We start from the raw sequence: 19,221 nt of genomic DNA, 5'->3' as shown, positions 1-19,221 counted from the left end.
GCTCTGTAGGGAAGTATGCCTTGTCCCCCCTTGATGACTAACAAAGGCTACTGCTGTGGTGTTGTCCAAGAATATTTTCATGTGATGATTCCTGGTTATGTCTGCCGACTGCAGAAGAGCCTTCCATATTGCGTCAATTTCTCTGAAATTCGAGGATTGACACTTGATGCTTTAAGAGCAAGTTCCTTGATAATAAAAAGGTTTTCTATCTGAGCCCCACCAACTAAAACTACTGGCATCTTTTGTAATCTGAATTCTGGGGTCCTGAAACCAACTGACCCACCCACTTAGTCAGATTGTGATTCGATTACCACCAACGTAGAGAAGCTTTTCCAGTATTCCCTATTACCATCTTCTTGTCTAAGGAAGTCTGCTTCTTGGCCCAGACACAATGAATTGGGAGAAGATACACTGGTTCCTGGATACTCAGGCTTTTTAGAAGGGAGAACCAGCTTCTCCAAGCCTAGTCTATTACTAGAACAAATCTGCAATTTATTAGTTAAGCCTTATCCGTTTTGAATCATAAACTCCGAAGATTGTGTTCATAATTCATAGTCTGGTTCCCAGCTTCCCTTAACAGCTGGTGGTGGCAGCGTGTGTATGTGAGCGGCATTGTAGTGTGCTGGAGCGCGTTAGGCTCAATCAGTTAGTGGGAGAGTTCTTGTATAAAACTGGTTTCATGTTACTGCAGGGATGCAAAAGGTTACTAGCCCTAGAAGGGACATAGCTGACCTGATAGAACAAGTCCTTAGTTTTAGAAAAAAAACTTGATCTGAAGTTGAAGGTTTTGCATTTTTTTTGTGGGGAAAAAATAACATTGTTTCTCCAAGTCCAGGATGATCCCGAGAAAGGTCTTTCTTTGACTGGGAGTAGTTTCCGATTTTTCACAATTGATTATCCAGCCCATAGATTGAAGAAGCTAGATGCTTATTACTAGATGAGAATTTAAGAGCTCCTTGGTTTTGGCTACAATACGGAATTATTAAAATTGATTTTTTTTTCCTTCGGATGACAACTAGTTCCACCATTATCTTTGTAAAGGTACGGAGGTCAGAAGATGTCCCGGAAGGTAGACATTCGAACTGAAAATGACAGATCTCTCTCCCCATATGGGGACGAGGGGGCAAGACAATATTGTGAAATTTTGAGGCGGGTGAGAAAGAAGTTCTATACGGTCTCCCTCTTTTATGTTTGAGATCCAGGCACTCTCGCAGATCTAAACCCACTTCCTTGAAAAGAATAAAAAATCTATAGTCTTGCCCCTACCGGGATGGTGTCATTGTTTTGGTCTTTGATCATTCTTTTGATTAGGGTTAAAGAGGAAGCTTCTCCCTCTATCCACTTTTGCGTAACTCTAGCCAGTATCCTGTTTTGCCTTTACCTCTCCTTGTCTCTTGATTCTACCCTGAGGTATGAGAATAGGACTTCTTTTTCTGTAGTCTTTCCTCAGGAAACCCTCTTTTCCTGTCTGAAGCCTTCGTCAGGATTTTATCTACATCTGGTTCAAATAGAAATGGACCGTGAAAGGACAAAGAATGCCGCTTATTTTTTGATGCCATATCCCCTGACCAAGATTTAAGCCATAAAAGCCTTCTAGTGGAATTAGATAAGACTTCGGTACCTACTGATAGTTTCTCTGACTCTCCCGTCACATCTGCCAAGTAGCTTGTGGCCATCTTAAGAATCGATAGTGAATCGGCGGTGGTTCTGTTCTGAATATATAGTTCTAATTGGTTTAGCCAGATATGAAGAGTCCTAACCACACTTGTAGCTGCCCCTTCTGGTTTAAGTAAGGTTGACGCCACCTCCCATGTCCTTTTGAGAAGACTCTGGGCTTTCCAATCCCTGGGATCTTTTAACTGCGTAGCATCCTCAAAGGGTAAGGAAATACATTTGGCAACTTTAGCTACTGGGACATCTACTCTTGGTATGGCCTCCCAGTCTGCACAATCCTCCACTGAGAAGGGGTAATCCCTCTTGTAATAAAAGAACGCATTTCAGGCTTGTTTCATTGTATCTCGTGGAGTGTGAACGTAGGTTTAGGTCTTTCTCCCAGGCCACCAAAGTTTTTGTCTTGGCTGGCTCTCAGCCTTTTTTGCTCATCTATCTTAAGAGTAGCTCCAATTGCCCTAATTTGTCTATATCATATGGATTTAAAATACGTTTTTTGTAGTCATCAATTATCTGAGGAATCGTTAGAACGTTCACCTTCCTTAGCCGCAGAGATTATACTTTTAAGAATGCATAATTACCAAACCTACTTGTTATCTACTTGTTGTAGATTGTATCAAATTTTGAGATGCTAAAGCTGAGCGGCCTTAATCTCTAATCAACATTTTAATATCATTCATAAAGTCCCCAGACTCCTCCTTTTTGACTTTGACTATTAACATTCTTCATAACAATTTAGTTTATACTGGAGATAATGTTTTCGTTCGTGATTCACATCTTCTCGGCCAGGTTTTAGCAGCCCTGGCCAAGTTCTTGTCCCCCTGACAAAGAGCAGTAGAGAAAAGGAACAATACACATACTAAGAGCATGGCTTATAGGACGCACCCAACAGGTCACTTCGAGTACCAGGAAGTGTAGCCGGTTCTGGTGTGTCGGGTGCTGGAGTGCTTATCTGCAGGTAGCACTACGGGCACACTGGGTAATTCAGATGAGGCTTTGTTGTTCTCTGCCTCTTATTTTTACATTAGCTAAACCAAGTTCCAACTTGGCGCCATCACCGCCGCCCCCACGGTAGACTCCGCTCTGTGAGATCAGCAGCACATAACGCTGCGTCAGAGAGCTGCGCCCGTACAGTGGGGACAACGTGTGCTCCAAGTCCAGGCAGCTCTTAAAGAGGGAAGCTGGAGCACGGCTTCCAGGTTCTGCACATGAAGCTGCCCTCGTCTGCGGTGAAGAAACTTTCAGCACGGGAAAAACTGCCCCCACAGCACCCCAGGTAACCAGCTCTGGGGAAAAGAGAAACCACAGCCCCCGCGGCCTCCGATCCACTAGGGTGTGAGGAGAAAAAGAAAGCAAAAAAAAAAAAAAAGGGGGGGGGGGGTAACCTTGGCAGGAACTCCAGGGAGCTCCCACAACACCTCTCTGGATCCCTGCCTACTGACAGGACAGGAATAACACTGAGGAGAGTGGGCGTTTTTAACCTCTCTCAGGTACGGAGGCAAGCGCAGGAGGTGCTGTTGTGGAGTCACCTAGGGAAAAAGTTTTTACTTTTTTTTTTTACTGTAAAAACGTTTATATGCCACGGTCAGCAATGACTGCGGCAGCTGTGGGGTTAAACCGTGTAGAGGAGTGATTAGATTCACTCCTTACCTGGAAAAAAAAAAAAAAAGACTTGTGACAAAGAACAAATATGACCCCATTGATTGGGTAGGGGAAGAGAACATGAACAAAAATTCATGTCACCACTCTCCTGAAAAAGGGGGAGAAACAGGAGAATGGCCGGTCTTCTCTGTTGCTGCTGGTTCCTTCACCTCTCCTCTGCATGCACTGACTTGAAACGACAGCTGTAAAATTCAGTATTCCCAACCCCACTTCAAACAGCTGTAGCTCCAGTTCTTTAAGAACTATGAACATGCTTTTGGTGTCATTTTGAAGCCCTAAGAATCTTAGTTTTAAAATGAGACCAAAAGCAGAACTGACGCTTCAGCCATTTAACCCTTTCCAATCCAGTGTCTGACATCTAAAGACATTCTGATTGAAGGCTTCACAGCTCCGATGTCAGAAGACGTCCGGCAGGGTATTCTTACTGTAGATTACTTGCAGCTCTGTTGTCGGGGGGCCTCGCAGTATGTCACATACCGCAGTACTGGCTCTAACCAGCAGATGGCGCCATTCTTTAAGGGCAGAAAGAGAAAGCCCCCTAGGAAACCCTAAATCCAAAATTGGAGTGCAAAGGGTTGTGAAATAGCAATATGAGACGGGGTACAAGAAGGGATGTTCTAAAAATAACAGAAAAATAGTCAGATAATAGACAATCACTGCAACAGTTTAATGACAAAAATAAACAGGACGACAAGAGAAGAGTCTCTGAGAATGATCCCACCGACGGGAGACATGCACCCCACGGGCACAACGCCCACAATGAACGGAGGATTCCCTCATCGTGAGCAGATAGCGGCAGCTTCTCCCATAAAATACATTTATCCCCCCAAATACTTACAGTCTTATAAATTACAAATATACACAAATCTTGTCATCGTCTTCACGGGTCACAAACTCATCCGATGGGAGTCGCAATTTTTTTTTTTTGGTTTATGATTTGCAGCCATAAAAGATGTAAAAAAAATGACAGCGAAGTGCAATAATTTATCCAACGTAATAACGGTAAATCGCGTCATCTGTCCGGGGCGGTGGTCGTCCTGCTCATGATAACTACTACAACTCTATTAGAATATGGGCAGGGTACATGAGATAACGAAGATATGAAATTCCAGCATCCAAGTAACAGAATCACACGCGTCATAAAACCCACCACAACTCTGCAGCTTACACGTTTCACGCACCGGTGGCCCTTAGAAAGGGTTAACCTACCTTTTAAAACTGATGGCCTCTCCTCAGGATAGATCCTCCATATCCGATGGGTGGGGTCCGCTGCTTGAGATCTCCACCGATCAGCTGATTGAAGGGGCTGCAGTGCTCCTCTTCAAGGTTTACATCGTGGCACGATCATGGTCGTACTGCAGAATATCGTATAAAGGGCGATTCACACGGGTGATTTTCTGTGCTTTGTGAGATCCACGCGGAAAGAAGCCATTGTTTTTAATGGGAATTTCCATGTGTGATTTCTCTCTTGCAGCGCAGTGAGAAGCAGCAATGCAAGAGAAAAGTTGCAGCATGTCCTGTTTTGGGGCAATATCGCCCATCCTACTCTATAGGAGCTAAAAGAAAAAAAAATTGCACTTTTTTCTTGGTCCCATAGGGCATAAGTGCAGTTTTTCACGAGCGCTGCTGTTTTTTTTCTTGCAAAAACGTATCGCACTCGCATGAAAGCTGCATCTTTGTAAGTACAATATCAGTTTGGGTTTCTCTGCCCGATGCCTCATTCGCATGAAACTTGGCAGTGTAAATGCACCCTAATTAATAGCAGCCGGTCTGAGTAATACAGAACCCATTCACTTCCATAGGACAAGCTTGTAGCACTCAGAATGGTCACAACAATAATGCGGCGTTCTGCAGTACAAGAACGATCGTGCTCAGATGTTAAGAGTGAAGAGGCTGCGGCGCTCACAGGAGGGCCGGGGATCGCCGGGCGCTCACAGGAGGGCCGGGGATCGCCGGGCGCTCACAGGAGGGCCGGGGATCGCCGGGCGCTCACAGGAGGGCCGGGGATCGCCGGGCGCTCACAGGAGGGCCGGGGATCGCCGGGCGCTCACAGGAGGGCCGGGGATCGCCGGGCGCTCACAGGAGGGCCGGGGATCGCCGGGCGCTCACAGGAGGGCCGGGGATCGCCGGGCGCTCACAGGAGGGCCGGGGATCGCCGGGCGCTCACAGGAGGGCCGGGGATCGCCGGGCGCTCACAGGAGGGCCGGGGATCGCCGGGCGCTCACAGGAGGGCCGGGGATCGCCGGGCGCTCACAGGAGGGCCGGGGATCGCCGGGCGCTCACAGGAGGGCCGGGGATCGCCGGGCGCTCACAGGAGGGCCGGGGATCGCCGGGCGCTCACAGGAGGGCCGGGGATCGCCGGGCGCTCACAGGAGGGCCGGGGATCGCCGGGCAGCTGAACCCACTGATGAGTCTGATGGCTAATGCTGAGAACAGGCAATCAAGTTTGAAAAGTTGGCTGACCCTTTTAAGGGCCACTTGTGCCTGAAAAGCGTAAGCCGCAGATTTGGGGTAGCTCCTGTCCGGATTTTACGGAGCCTGGAATTCTGTTACTTGGATGCTGGCATTTGGTATCTGCGTTATCTCGCACGCCGTACAGTTCGGTGCATCTATTATACGCGGTGAGCAGGACTGTCATTATATAGCATGCACAATGTATCAGAATCGTCACCATTTCCACTAATTCTAAAGTGAAGATGGCAAAGTGCAGGTGACCGCTCTGGGAAAGGGGCGGCAGTCCGCACTACTACAGTGCCAGCTACCTGGGCACATCCCGAACACTAGTGCCAAAGAAGGAATGAGCGGTCAGGCTTGCTAATCCATACTGGAAGGGGAGGGTGCGTTAGATGGGTTTTTGGTTTTCAGGAATCATTTAACCATTAAAGAAAAGTTCTGCAACTTCCCCAATACTTAGTATTTTCCTTCTTCATCACTTTCAGTACCTCTGCTTCATGTTAGTGAATTGGAACATGCTAACACACCTTATACCACCTTCAACTCTGACAGGCATAAGAAAACATGTGCGCCAAAGTGGTCAAAGCCACAACAAAGCAACCATTCAGGTTGCCTTAATTAGCAAATGATGCACACTTTCTAGAAGGTGCTCTAAAAGGGAACGGTATTTTCTGAGAAACAAATGAGTAGGTGGTTTGCCTCTGGCACGGCACCCCCACCAATCAGGTGTTTGAAGGCACCACAGGTACACAGGTGAGTGTTGCAACCTCTTCACTGAATACTAGGCACAGCACTGTACATTGTATAGTGGCAGCGCCTGGTATTGCAGCTCAGTCCTAATCACTTGAAGTCATCTGGCCAATGAAGAGGCCGCAGTGCTCACCAGGCGCCGCAACCTCCTGAAAAAGCTGATCGGTGTGCGTGTCGGCTCCCCGGTAATCTGATATCGATATCCCATCAATAACGGATAGGTCATCAAACCCAGACAAAAAAAAAAAAAGGGGAAAAAGTGATGTGAAAGTGAGGAACTGAAACAAAGTATATTAGAAAGTTGCAAAAACTTTTCAGAGGTGAATTAAACTTTAGTTACATAAACCCAGAAGACCCCTTTAATATGAATCTGTCTAGTAGTCTTTATATGTGATAGAGATTTGCTCGTGACTTGGAAGTTGCAGTTTCTGTAACTGGCACAGGGGGCAGTACAGTACAGACGTTTTAATCACCACAGGGCCCGGAAGCCCCCAGATCTCTCACTAGGCTATAAGATCCAGAGGAGGGCTTATAAAGCCATTACTCAGCACCTCCTACAGGCCAGACCTCAGATTGCACCCACTGATACCAGTGAAGCTCCGATCCCCGTGTGAAGCATTAGTGTTCTCTTTTTCATGCAATGCAATATTTTAGTCCAATGCTGCTTTGGTCCAAATATGAAAACCCCACAAATGATCATAAATCACAGCAACCGAGTAAAACGCCCGCGTAATAAACAGAAATTGGGCTTCTTCAGTGTTAAAAGGACTTCAGCTGCTCAAGAGGAAAATAAAATGGTGACGCTGATGGACACGTGGGAAGGCACGAGGGAAGGAAAATAACCCTCAGAATTCGCAGGAGTGTCCAAGCCGAACAGTCCGAAGTAATACGAATGATCTTAGAATGACCTACTTAAGACTTTACACCGATGAGCACGACGATTAGAATAATCACAAGGACAAACAGAATTAAAATGGCCAGCATCTTGCGGTTCTTTTTCTGATACTGCTCCGCCTGCAAGACAAAAACAAGACCACGTGGAACAAAGGTAGACTAAGCCATACAAGGGTACGACCCAACAATGTGGAAACCGCATGCGGACGGTACCCTGCTCACCTATAACAGCCGATGGCCACATGAACTTAAGGTCGTGCATCTATTGGCTGTTACAGGTGGGCGGGGTTTGAAATGCTTGCAGTTACCGCATCCTTTGACTATACCCTATTAAAAGCTGGACAAGGATGGGTGGGGCGGGGCTTCTCTCACCTCAAAGAAAAGGCTTTTTAAGCCCTTAAGGACCAGGCTGTTTTGTACCCAAAGAACCGGACACTTTTTAGGGATTTTACCCATGTGGTGGTTTTACGGTCCTATTTTTTTTTCCTTAAGCGGTGTTTTTTTTTCTTGTGACATAGAGGGATATGTTTTTTTAATATCTTTTTCGCTGACTTTTTTTTACTCCGGTTTTTAGTTTTATTGGGGAGTAAAAGGCTTAAAAAAAAAAAGTTGTTTTTTTTACATTTATGGCTTTTTTTTTTTAAATTAGCAAATTTACGCTAAAAAAGTGTGGGAACGGGTTCCTCATTTTGTTTCAGACGTTTTGATATCACATGCATGGTTTCGGATTACAGGGCGCTTACAGCGATGGTTTTGGTTGGCGTCGGCTTTGGGCCATTTTCTTTTTTTATGCATATATGTAATTCTGTAATTATTTTTTACTCATTTATGTAACATTTTTATTACCATCTGTGTCCCCCCTGATGTCATACAATAACTCTGCGGGTCATTCATCTTTTTCTTTTACACACTTTTCCCCTGTAGCATCCATAGGAGCCCCAGTTAAAGGAAAAACATCAGCTTGTAGTGACAATAGTCACTGGCAGAGCTGATCGGGATCTGCTAAGACCCTGCAGCTCTGCTCTAACAGGGAACACCCAGCGGTCACATGATCTCTGGGTCGCATAGTTGAACAAACACTTTAACCTCTTAGTACATGGCGCTTATTGAGCGTCACGTAGACTGGAAAGGAAAAGGCAGAAGTGGCTAAAAACCGCTACTCCCTTCTCCTCCAGGTTCTCAGCTGTGACTAACAGCTGAGGACCCGACCTACTCCTGATTGATTGCAGGAGCAGAGGCTTTAATCCCGCACTGTATTTTTGATAACAGCCAGGATTAAAGCCCAGGACCAAGCGCCGTAAATTTACAACGCTTGGTCCTTAAGAGGTTAAAGAGAAACGGTCACCTCGGAACAGCACTATAAACGAAGTTACAGCGCTGTTTGGTTGAACTCCATACAATGCACTGCCTCTCCATATTGCACAGACTTCCTTGTGACAATGATTTGTTCTCATGATGAAACCCGACAAGGTGCGGCTTGCCTGAATACTGAGGGGCAGGTTACAAGTTACTGTATAGTCACTTACCTTCTGCAAATGTTTCAACCCCTCCTCGGTCTTAACGCAAGACTGCTCAACATTGTAGTCAATCCGGTCGAGAACTGTGCCCTACGACAAAACAGAGACGTGCTGAGGAGCGGATGGGAGGTGGCGGTAATAAGACGGTAGGGAGGGCTGACAGTACCTGCTCCACCACCATGGTCGACAGCTCCCGGAAGATCTCATTCAGGTCGGAAATGGACTGTACAATCTGCCGGATCTCCCGTTCCCGCTCCTCCACAATTAGCGTATTCTGCTGCACTAGAACCAGCTGGTCATCTGAGAAACCCTGGGTACCAAGAAGACGACACGTCTCAAGACTCTGCCTGCAGTGTAGCAAAACCAGAGGTCCTCAAACAACTAAAGCAGCGGTTGAGAAAAGCCCGCTACCGCTCCATTTATTTCAATTAGACTACCGGAGGTAAGCAGAGTTCAAACACTTGGCTACCTCTGGCAGTCCCATAGAGATGAACGGAGTGACAGGGCGCACGCTCAACCATCGCTCGACTCGTACCGTGGGGGGGGGGGGGGGGAGACATAGCACCACTGTTCTAGAGTCGGTCTCAGTGGTCAGACCCCTCACAGATCAGCTAGTCATCCCCTGTCCTGTGGAGAGGGGGTAACCCTTTCATGACCAGCGTGTGTTTTGGCTCTAAAATGACTAGAAAATTTGTAGTGATTTTATAAATGTGCTGGTTTAATGACTATTTTCTGCTGTTTTTTTAAGACTTTTTTCACAGATTTTCCCCCTTTATCAGGCATAATCTGTGCAAAAAGTTATTAAAGGGAAAAAAAAGTTATTCGAAATTTTTAAAGTAAGCACATCAGCGCTAAAATAAAGTACAGGAACGGGTTCCCATGTTGTTTTGATCAATAATTTGTATAATAACATAACATAGTATGTTAGGCTGAAAGAAAACAATGCCCATCCAGTTCAGCCTGTTTCCACCCCCCTTGTTGATCCAGAGGAAGGCAAAAAATTAAAAAAAATGAGGCAGAAGCCAATTTTTCCCCATTTTGTGGGAAAAAAAATCCTTCCCAACTGGCAGCCAGAATAATTCCTGAATCAATACTTGAAGAGTTTCCACCGGACTCCAAGACCGGATGTTCCCCATGACCACATATAAGACCTCTGGGGAATATTTACAATGTCAATAGTTTTCCTTATTTTGCAGTTTCCACTGTAGCTGCAGCATCCATAAGAGCCCCAAGAAGTTAAAGGAAAAAAAACTTCGCCCTTATGTGACATTAGTCACTGGCAGAGCTGATCTGGGTCTGCTAACACCTAGCAGCTATGCCATGGGGTCATGTGATCACTGGACCAAATAGAGGAAATGGCACTACAGACACCTCCATTTACTACATAGTGTTCACTAAGCATTATGTAGGCTGGGAAAGACACACAAATGGCTATAAACTGCTTCCGTCTTTTCCGGGTTCTGGCTGTCTCTGACAGCCGAGCACCCGACTTGCTCCTTTAAACCCATGCCATACAGTTATGAGGGTTTGGACAAAGAGCCGTACATGTACAGCCTATGGTTCTTAACCTGATTCAGACCATGTATGTACAGCATGCGTTTAGAGCTCCTGCAATCAAAAAGGAGCAGGTCAATATTGTGCTACTTATCCTGTATTCTATATAGAAGATTAGGACAACAGAAGACCCGCTTTTCTTTTTGCTTTTTCATATAAAAAAAACAAAACAAAAACACACAAAAAAACAGGCAGCATTAGCCAATCAGAGAGCAGCATGTCGAGTCTCACTACTGATGCACAGAGTAAAGAGAGGCATATTGGCAGGAGCAAAGAGGGCACTCCTATTCTTACCCTATCATATAACGTATTGTCCTCTCCATCATCCATGAGCGGAACGGAGGTGTCAAAGAAATGCTTAGATCTTTCTTCTCGGTTCTTCATTCCTGCGGGAGATACAAGATTAGTCCTGAGCCACATCAATACTCTACATGGAGCTCAGATCCCCACGGCAGCTCTTACTTTTCAGATAATCAGACTGGGCATGTCTGAAGTTTATGGAGAGATCCTGGAGAGACTGCGCCAGCGAGGAGACCACGTTACGCAACACTCGCTCCTCCTGCTCCGTGCAGTTCCGCGCGCGGCTCTGTATAGTCTGTACGGCCCGCTGACACCGATGGAACATCTACAAGACGACGTGCCCCGTTATAGCAGGAGACGTATTGGTGACTATACACCTGTGTGTGATAACCGTGCACGTTACCTGTGTGACCTCCTGGGTGGTGATCTCGATGGCGTGCTCCTCCTCTGTGCTGTCGTCTAATGTTGGGCGGTTTAAGTGCTTGTCATGTAAGCTGGCCAGTTCCTTCATCTTCTGCTTAATACGTGTAACATCGTACTGGATCTGGAAGACATGTGCAAATGTGTGGCATCAGCTCGCTGCATGCAGATCATACACTGAACACAATAACCCCTTTCAAACCTCTGTTGTACATAAACGTCAAAAGACAGTATGGAGTGGGCTACCACCTGCCAGCGGTGGGCAAGACTGGAGCTAGTTCCAAACCCAGCCGTCTAACCTCTTAGATGCCATGGTCAATGCTGAGCGCAGCATCTAAGTGGTTGGACAAAGGGAGAAGATTTCCTCTGTCCCTCGATCAGCTCCCCAGGAATGCGATAGCAGGATGCCAAATAGTTGCAGAAAGGTGTAATAGGACCACAGCCAGAGACCATACAAAGCAAGACTGTAGATCTAAGATCCCATGTTAAAAAATTCACTTTGCTGGGATAGAGCGATAATGCCACACCGGGCCAATGCCCTGCAGATGGGGATCTGAGCATTCCAGCTATCCATAGAAAGCAGCTTCACATCAGCAGATCGGTGGGGGTCGCAATTGAGGGGCTACCACCAATCTGCTATTGATGATGTATCCTAAGGATAGGTTATCAATAGCTTCCCCCTGGAAAACCCCTTTAAGCCACACCCTTCTCCATTAAGCCATGCCCCCTTTGCAATAAGCTACATCTCTTGATCAAGCAAGGTGCTGTGGATTATTCTTTTTGGTGCATTTACTTCACAAATATGTCTAAGGGCACAGTCACCTCTACCCTCACGGTTCCCTTCTATTTCCATCGTTTGGCTCGTCCTCGGAGCTAAACAATAATACCGGGACCACCAGATCTGACCCATGCCGGACCCAAACAAACCCCACTGACTATAATGGGGTCCGTCCAGCTTCTAGCATTCCAACTAGCATTTTCCTGGGTAAAATAGCGCAACATGCTGCACTGATTAGTCTGGGATGTTATGCCGTATCTACACCAGAGGCTCCAAATGAAACAGTCGATGCAGACGTGAACCCGGCCTAATACTTGATGCTACGTTATGCGCCAGAAGTGTACCACATTTTTGTGCATTTTACAAAGTCTAAGCGCAGTCTCATTAGTAAATCTGCCCCAATGAGGTGTTATTTTTTTGCACATTCTCCTTCCACTCGTATCTTACTTCTTGCACTCCATCCACCCATTTTGGAGACAGTCGCCTGGTGACTCCGATGGCGGCTTCTGGGTCCAGACTAATGTCCGACACCAAGGCCATACGATCATCGGCCAGCTGTAAGACAAGAGGATGTGGTCAAACATGGAGAGCAGTGCGGAAAACATTACAGCTTACTAACAGACGTCAGATCCATATAGGCTGCCCAATATACGGGGTAAGACTATGCATGCCGACCTTATATTGCACTGGTCCACCTAGTAAAAACTAGTTAGTGGGATCTGAAGACATAATATATACATGCAAGAGATTACATTACTAGCATTACTCTACATAAATAGCGCCGTCATGTCCTCGGATCAGCATGCCTGGCTCTACGACCACATTGACCATCACTCGCTTTACTCTTCCCCCTGTTCCTCTGTACCGAGTCCTGTTAGATTCGGTCTCCTGGTGCTTTGAGTCCGTCAATCAGCCAATCCCCACAGCTCACCGTCAATGGGCGACATCAGGTCTGATTAACGGCGAGTGGTGGAAACTGCCAACACGACAGAATCGGGACTCGGTACGGGGGGGGGGGGGGGGGGGGTTATAAGAGAAAAAGGAAAGCTGAGACAGAGTCAGTGGGCCGCAACGGCAAAAGTATAGAGCAGACGCTGCTGACTCAAGGACATGATGGGCCCCTTTAATGGGTATGTGCACTTTGTACAATTTGTGAAGGCTTAAATGCATCTAAAAAACAAAAAAATTAATTAGATGAGTCGGCATCGCTGTAGTCTTAAGACAACCCAGGCTGATCTGACTGGCAAGCAGGTGTAGCGCCTTATACCAATGATATATAGTGTGCATCAGGCAGTCACATAAGCAGATGCGGCCATCTTCATTTTTCCAGGCCCAGAGTCTCCCTTTAAGGGGTTTTCGGAATTTGCCAAAAAAAACCCCAAAAACTAAATGTTTACTCCCCTTTCCAATAGCCCTTAGGCCAATCAGGTCCTGTCTGTCCACACCCAGAGGTGACTGTAGCAGTCAAATGCCAATCATGTACAGGTGCCCACTAAGGCCAGTGATTGGCCAAGTGGTCAGGTGAGTAAAGGATGTCACATGACCACTGCAATCACTTCTGGGATCAGACTAGGGTGGCAGCACTGGACGGGGAGGCCATTGAAAAAGGGAATACAGATATTTTTTCTATTTTAAATCATTATCTGCCGCCTTTCAGTTTGTTTTTACTAAAGTAGGAAAATCTATTTAAAAGGTTTTATTTTTGAAAAGTCTACCGTTTTATTTATACAGCACCTGTACAGGCCTATGTGTTACCGTGGTTACAGACTACAAACAACCACCATGTAGTCTGAGGTATATCAGATTCAATAATTGACAATGCAAAATCAAAACACCCAACAAAAAATAAGCTAAGCGGACAGGAACGGAGGGGAGGGACTGTACCTCATCAAGCTCCTGGTGGGACATTCGGCGGGCGCAGGCAGAGGGGCGAGAGAGAGAGACAGAACACAGATCATCAACGCTGATTAAGAGAGATTACAGTCACTACTGATTCACAAGGAGAGGTAGAGATCTGGGATTGCACATGCAGAATGATCAGACAGAGCGCCCCCCCCCTAGTCTGTAATAAGCTGGGTGACAACTACCATCCCTACAGAAGTGTCACCCATCTTCCCTCCAGTCCTGAATGGCACAGACCATGTTTTCTGTATTTCTTGTATAGCATCTACATGGTCCATATCGACGATTTTCTCTGGACATCCCGCGCATGCGCAGCCAGAGTGCTGCCCCGTCTCCTGTGGCTTCATTATTATATTGCGCATGCGCCAGGGACATGGAACTGCGTACCAGGATCAGTGCCATACGAGGTTACCTTATCAGAGCCAGATGCATCCGCAACAAAATGAAGCCACAGTGGACCTCGACCCCCGGAGCGGGCAGCACAACTTCTGCGCATGCGCGAGATTTCTACTGCAGGAAAGACACATAGGTGCGGTTAGTTCCGGGTGTTACCCTCGTCTATAGCGAATAGTGGTCCACACTAGCACTGCTGTCTACACATCCTTGTAATAATATCCCAGAGGACACAGCAGATGGAGGAAGAAACAAGAAGTGCATTAGTCAGTATATGTCGTGTATCATCGGCCTCCAGACTAGAAGCTCTGCGGGTCAGCAGCAGATAGAAGGGGGAAACAGCCAGAGCAGCAGATTAGGGTGCAGACATGATACCTGGGCCTAATTATGTCTAATGCAAAGGAGACAGGAAGAACTGGAGCTACAGGCGGGGATGATACATTACTGTATATATAACCCCTCAGGCCGTATACTCTACATGTAATATCACAGGGCACACGCTGGATACACTGCATGTTGCAACCACATCACATGCAGAAGGTCATATACAGCTTCACCCCGGTATGAACTATAAAGAATTCCCCTCTAATAATATTACACAGGCGATATACATCATGCAGTTATAGATGACAGCTCCCTGTATAGAAGTGAAGCATTATATACAGCAGTGTGAGATAACATCTTCCTATAAACAGGTAATATATACTACAGTATAGGCAGATAACACATTATACACAGTGTATTATATGACAGGTCCTTGTATAGAGATTATGCAAGTAGTATAGCTGATACATATTATATGCAGTATATTAATGACAGATATTACATACAGGTGATACACATGATATGTCACATCCTCCCTGTATACAGGTGATTATATATAGTGTATTATACAACATTTCCTGTGTACGGGTGATATAAATTAGATGACAGCTGCCCATATAGAGGCGATATACAGAGTTGAGTCACATTATTATGGCCACCGGCTAATATCCAGAGTGAGCCGCACGGACAGCAGCTAGAAGGGCTGGGAGTGCCTCAGTAAGGTGCTAGTAGATGGTCTCAGGTATCTAGAGCCATGCTGACTGCAGTGCATCCTACAGTTGCTGGAGGGTCCATAGGGTGAACACGAAGACCGAGGTGGTCCCACAGATGCGCAATTGGGTTCATGTCTGGGGAATTAGGGGACAGTTCTTGGTCGTGCTCTTCCAACCACTATCAGATATTTCTAGTTGCATTGTTTTGCTAGAAGATCCCATCTGCCTCAGCTAAGACAAACAGCCTGTATGCATGCATGGGTGTACGTGATCTGTAAGGATCGATGCATAACCAAATGGGATCAGAGTGCCTTCCACATGGATGAGCGTCCAGAGAATGCCATAAACTTCCCAGACCATAACACTGCCGCCACCGGCTTGTGTTCTTCCAGTGGTGGTTGCAGGATGTTTGTCATTTGACATTTCTCACCCGCCTCGCCAACATCCATTCATTGGGTGAAGCAGAAGACGTGACTCATCGGAGAAGGAAACCCTTTGCCAATCAGCGGTGGTCCGATTCTGGTACTGCTGGGCAACTTGAAGCCTTTTCTTTCTAAGCACTTTGCTGGCATCAGTGCTGTGACCATCCGTCTGCTCCGGAGCCCCGCACATAGTAGGGTTCACTCAACTGTTCTAGACTCATCTGGTGGCCCCCTGGTTCATTTTCATGGCGAGCTGCTCTACCGTAGGGTATCGGTCGGCTCTGGCGCACCTTGGTAGCAGACGTTCACCTCTCACCTCAATGGCACACAGTGCGCCGCAGTTTCCACGTCAGTTAGTCCTGATGATGCCATTTGTCTACTCACCATACACTTCCACCACAGCAGCATGTGAACGACTCACAAACTGCGCTGTTGAAGAAACACCGCAACCTTCGGCCAATAAACCAATAATCCTCCCTTTTTACCCAGGACAACAATGAGTGATATGTGAGCAGTCAGCATATCACACACCTTTATACCCACCATGCGTCACCTCTTCATGGGCTGCACGCTGCCAATGTCGGAAGTAGGAGGTGGTCATAATAATGTGACTGGACTGTGTATACACAGAAGATACATATATTTGTAGGGTTGGATATGTCGGGGCTATATAAATATTATTACATATATACAGTGTATTAGATGACAGCTCCCTCTAGAGATGTACAGTAACGGTCAAAGGTTTTAGAACACCTCAATGTTTCCAGCTTTTATTGATATTTACAGTTTATTGTCTCCAATGTTGGTTAAAATGAAGACAAATAACGGCTTACCTTTTGTCTCACCAAGTTAAATCTACATTTTTGGCTCTTCGCAGTCGCCCCTCCGGCTGATATAACCGCTTTACCCCATCGAGGCTTCCTTTCTACAGTTACATTCAGATTTTGTTCAGCAGTTTCTTCCCCATGTTGTTGCAGAAGTTCCCACAAATCTGCTGCACTTGTAGTTGCTTTACTTCCTCCCTTCTGTCCACTTCATTCTAAACAAGCCCAATGGGGTTTACGTCTGGAGACTGTGCAGCCGTTCCATTCTTGAAGCCTACTGACATCTTCTTAAGTAGTTCTGACATTACATGGAAGTATACTTTGGATCATTGACTTGCTGTAACATGAACCCCTGACCAACTAGGCGCACACCAGAGGGTATTGCATGGCGTATCAGAATGCTGTGGTGGCCCTTTCTGTCCAGTGTGCCAGCCAGCCTGTGCAAGTTGCCAGTTCTGCATCCAGCCCCAGACCATCAGGCTTCCTCCTCCATGTTTGACAGTTGGTATCACACTCGGGAACCATCCTTTCACCTATACAAACCCTGCGTGATTTACCAAAGATGTCACCTTTTAATTCATCAGTCCATAAGACCTCCTTCCGCTCTTCAGTAGCCCACTGGAGGTGCCGCTTGGCCCAGGCAGGTCTTATCTGCGGTTTTCTTCCTGATACTGCAGTTGAAGATTCTGTGCTGCGAGACGCCGATAACGCGGAGTGTGGCTCTCAGATACGGGTCATCCCATTCTGGAGTGGCCTTTGGTCGGCCGGGCCCCTTCCTGCCAAGCTGTTAGTACAGGGTCAGCTCTACTCACCGGCATCTTGGCATTCTGGGCAATTCCTCTGTAGCACAGACCTCCACTTCTACGGGTTATAATCGTCTGTCTTCTTTGATCGCCTTGTTCTTGCCATTATGATCCCAATGTACTTTGTCCTGAGGAGCAAAACTGCCCATTTTCTGCCCCGGAGGATGTAATGCCGTCTGTTCCACCACTAGTTATAGAGACTCACAGGGTTTGAAAGTAATCTACAAATATTGACACACCTGTAGGAATAGTTTGCATCCAACTTCAAACCATAATTTGCTTTCTGTGCAGCGGAGCCGCCGTCCTCGATGAGGTCCCTGAAGAAAGCCCTTGGGCTGAAATCCTAAATTCAGACTATTTTCAGGTTAAAATGTCATATTATTATGTTTTCGCTTACTTTCATACCATTTCACATTTGCTGGACTTGAACTGTTGTTAATGTCAAAAATAGCTGGAAGAGTTAAGGTGCTCTAAAGCGTTTGACCGGTGGTGTATATACAGGCGGTGCGTACTATATATGGCATATTAGATGAAAGCCTCCCTGTATACAGGTCAGACAGATATATAGAGGACATCGGCCTGCATACTAGCGTTATACATTATATACAGGTGATAGAAGTGAGATATATAAAGTCACCTCTGTATATACTGTATACAAGCAGCTGTCATATATATACTGTCAATGAAAAAAAAGCACCAGTGTATAAATATATCTCATCCCCTGCATATATCACATACAGGCAGCTGTCATCTGATACAATGTATCACCTGATAAGACACAGATGGTTACATATTATATACAGTGTATCAGACGTCACGTGATATATGCAGTGATATACAAGGTCACATGCTCCCTGTATACAGGTGATTGTATAGACAGTATATACCCCCTCCCCCCGTATACAGGTGATTATAAGTACAGTATATACAGGGGACACACATGACACCGGCTCCTCTCTGCGGTCACCCCGGAGACTCACCGCTCCGCGGCTCTGCGCGCTCCCCGGGCGGCCGGGATTACTCACTTGCTCGGCCAGAATGTGCCGGTTATGGGCCGCATTGTTCCGCAATAATAAGAAGGCGTCGGTGAGGCGGCGAGTGGCCATGATCCCGGCCGGCCCGACGCCCGTCCCCTCCCCGCTACCCGCCGCTCACACACCCCGGCCACACGGCCTGCTACACCCGCTAACGGACACCGTGGCACCGACAGCCCGCATCCCAGCACTTCCGCCAGGAACCTAAACCGGAGAAGCACTTCCGCCAGAACCGGGGTGTGACTGAGAATAATGTCCCCCAACTTCCGGCAGCGGGTGACAGAGAATAGAGGATAATGTGCACTGCGGGCGCCATTTTATTGAAGACCCTCCTATGTGTGAGCAGTGGCGGCCGTTCTATTATACTGATCGGAGACAATCTAGAGGAGATACAGTTTGACCTCTTGTGCTTAGAAGGGTAAACCATAATGCTAATCCCTGATTGGCTGATGAAAGGTGACCCGTCTCAGACAGAGGCTGCAATGATGACGTACACGTAACACGTGGTCTATGTACGCAAGGCATGCTGGGACTTGTAGTTTGACAATAGCCCTTCTGTCACCGACGAGATTTTACTCTGTTAACAGGAATAGTATATATTTTTTGCAGACATAATCGGATCCTCATCTATTTTCACCATTTCCTGATTATGTTTGGCCAGTGCCCCCATAACGGGGCTCACATCCTCCAACCAGACTTGGGTTATTTTCACATTTGCGCTGCGGCGCAAATCTGGCGTAAAGTTCTGATGAAATCCGCGGCTATTTCATCCCGAAAAATGCTGTGTGACATGGCAGAAGCCAGAC

The 19,221-nt window shown here is 46.6% G+C and overlaps 1 protein-coding gene across 3 annotated transcripts; it reads right to left on the bottom strand.

The window, feature by feature from the left end:
* Positions 1-3,976: 3,976 nt before the first annotated feature.
* STX16 (syntaxin 16) lies at positions 3,977-18,637 on the bottom strand. 3 transcript variants are annotated; one of them, XM_066587463.1, is made up of 8 exons: positions 18,362-18,637; positions 12,448-12,555; positions 11,206-11,346; positions 10,965-11,127; positions 10,797-10,888; positions 9,115-9,258; positions 8,958-9,038; positions 3,977-7,551 (listed from the first exon to the last, which is right to left on the bottom strand). In XM_066587463.1, the coding sequence occupies exons 1-8, from the start codon at positions 18,485-18,487 to the stop codon at positions 7,450-7,452; spliced, it is 957 nt and encodes a 318-aa protein (XP_066443560.1). In that variant the 5' UTR covers positions 18,488-18,637; the 3' UTR covers positions 3,977-7,449. The 3 variants fall into 3 exon arrangements, with proteins under 3 accessions (XP_066443560.1, XP_066443561.1, XP_066443562.1); XM_066587464.1 differs by having other exon boundaries at positions 18,407-18,636; XM_066587465.1 differs by lacking the exon at positions 18,362-18,637 and adding an exon at positions 13,885-14,974.
* Positions 18,638-19,221: the final 584 nt, after the last annotated feature.

The sequence above is a fragment of the Eleutherodactylus coqui genome, chromosome 13, assembly GCF_035609145.1.
Source record: "Eleutherodactylus coqui strain aEleCoq1 chromosome 13, aEleCoq1.hap1, whole genome shotgun sequence".
NCBI classification, from domain to species: domain Eukaryota; kingdom Metazoa; phylum Chordata; class Amphibia; order Anura; family Eleutherodactylidae; genus Eleutherodactylus; species Eleutherodactylus coqui.
This window is presented reverse-complemented; position numbering and strand designations above follow the sequence as displayed.

Excerpts from the sequence above, each read along its gene's own strand:
- STX16 (XM_066587463.1), bottom strand. The coding sequence starts at position 18,487 with ATGGCCACTCGCCGCCTCACCGACGCCTTCTTATTATTGCGGAACAAT. Across the intron at positions 11,347-12,447 it reads GGGTGGATGGAGTGCAAGAA|ATCCAGTACGATGTTACACG; the intron begins GTAAGATACGAG and ends CATGTCTTCCAG. Across the intron at positions 9,259-10,796 it reads ACAATACGTTATATGATAGG|GGTTTCTCAGATGACCAGCT; the intron begins GTAAGAATAGGA and ends CTTGGTACCCAG.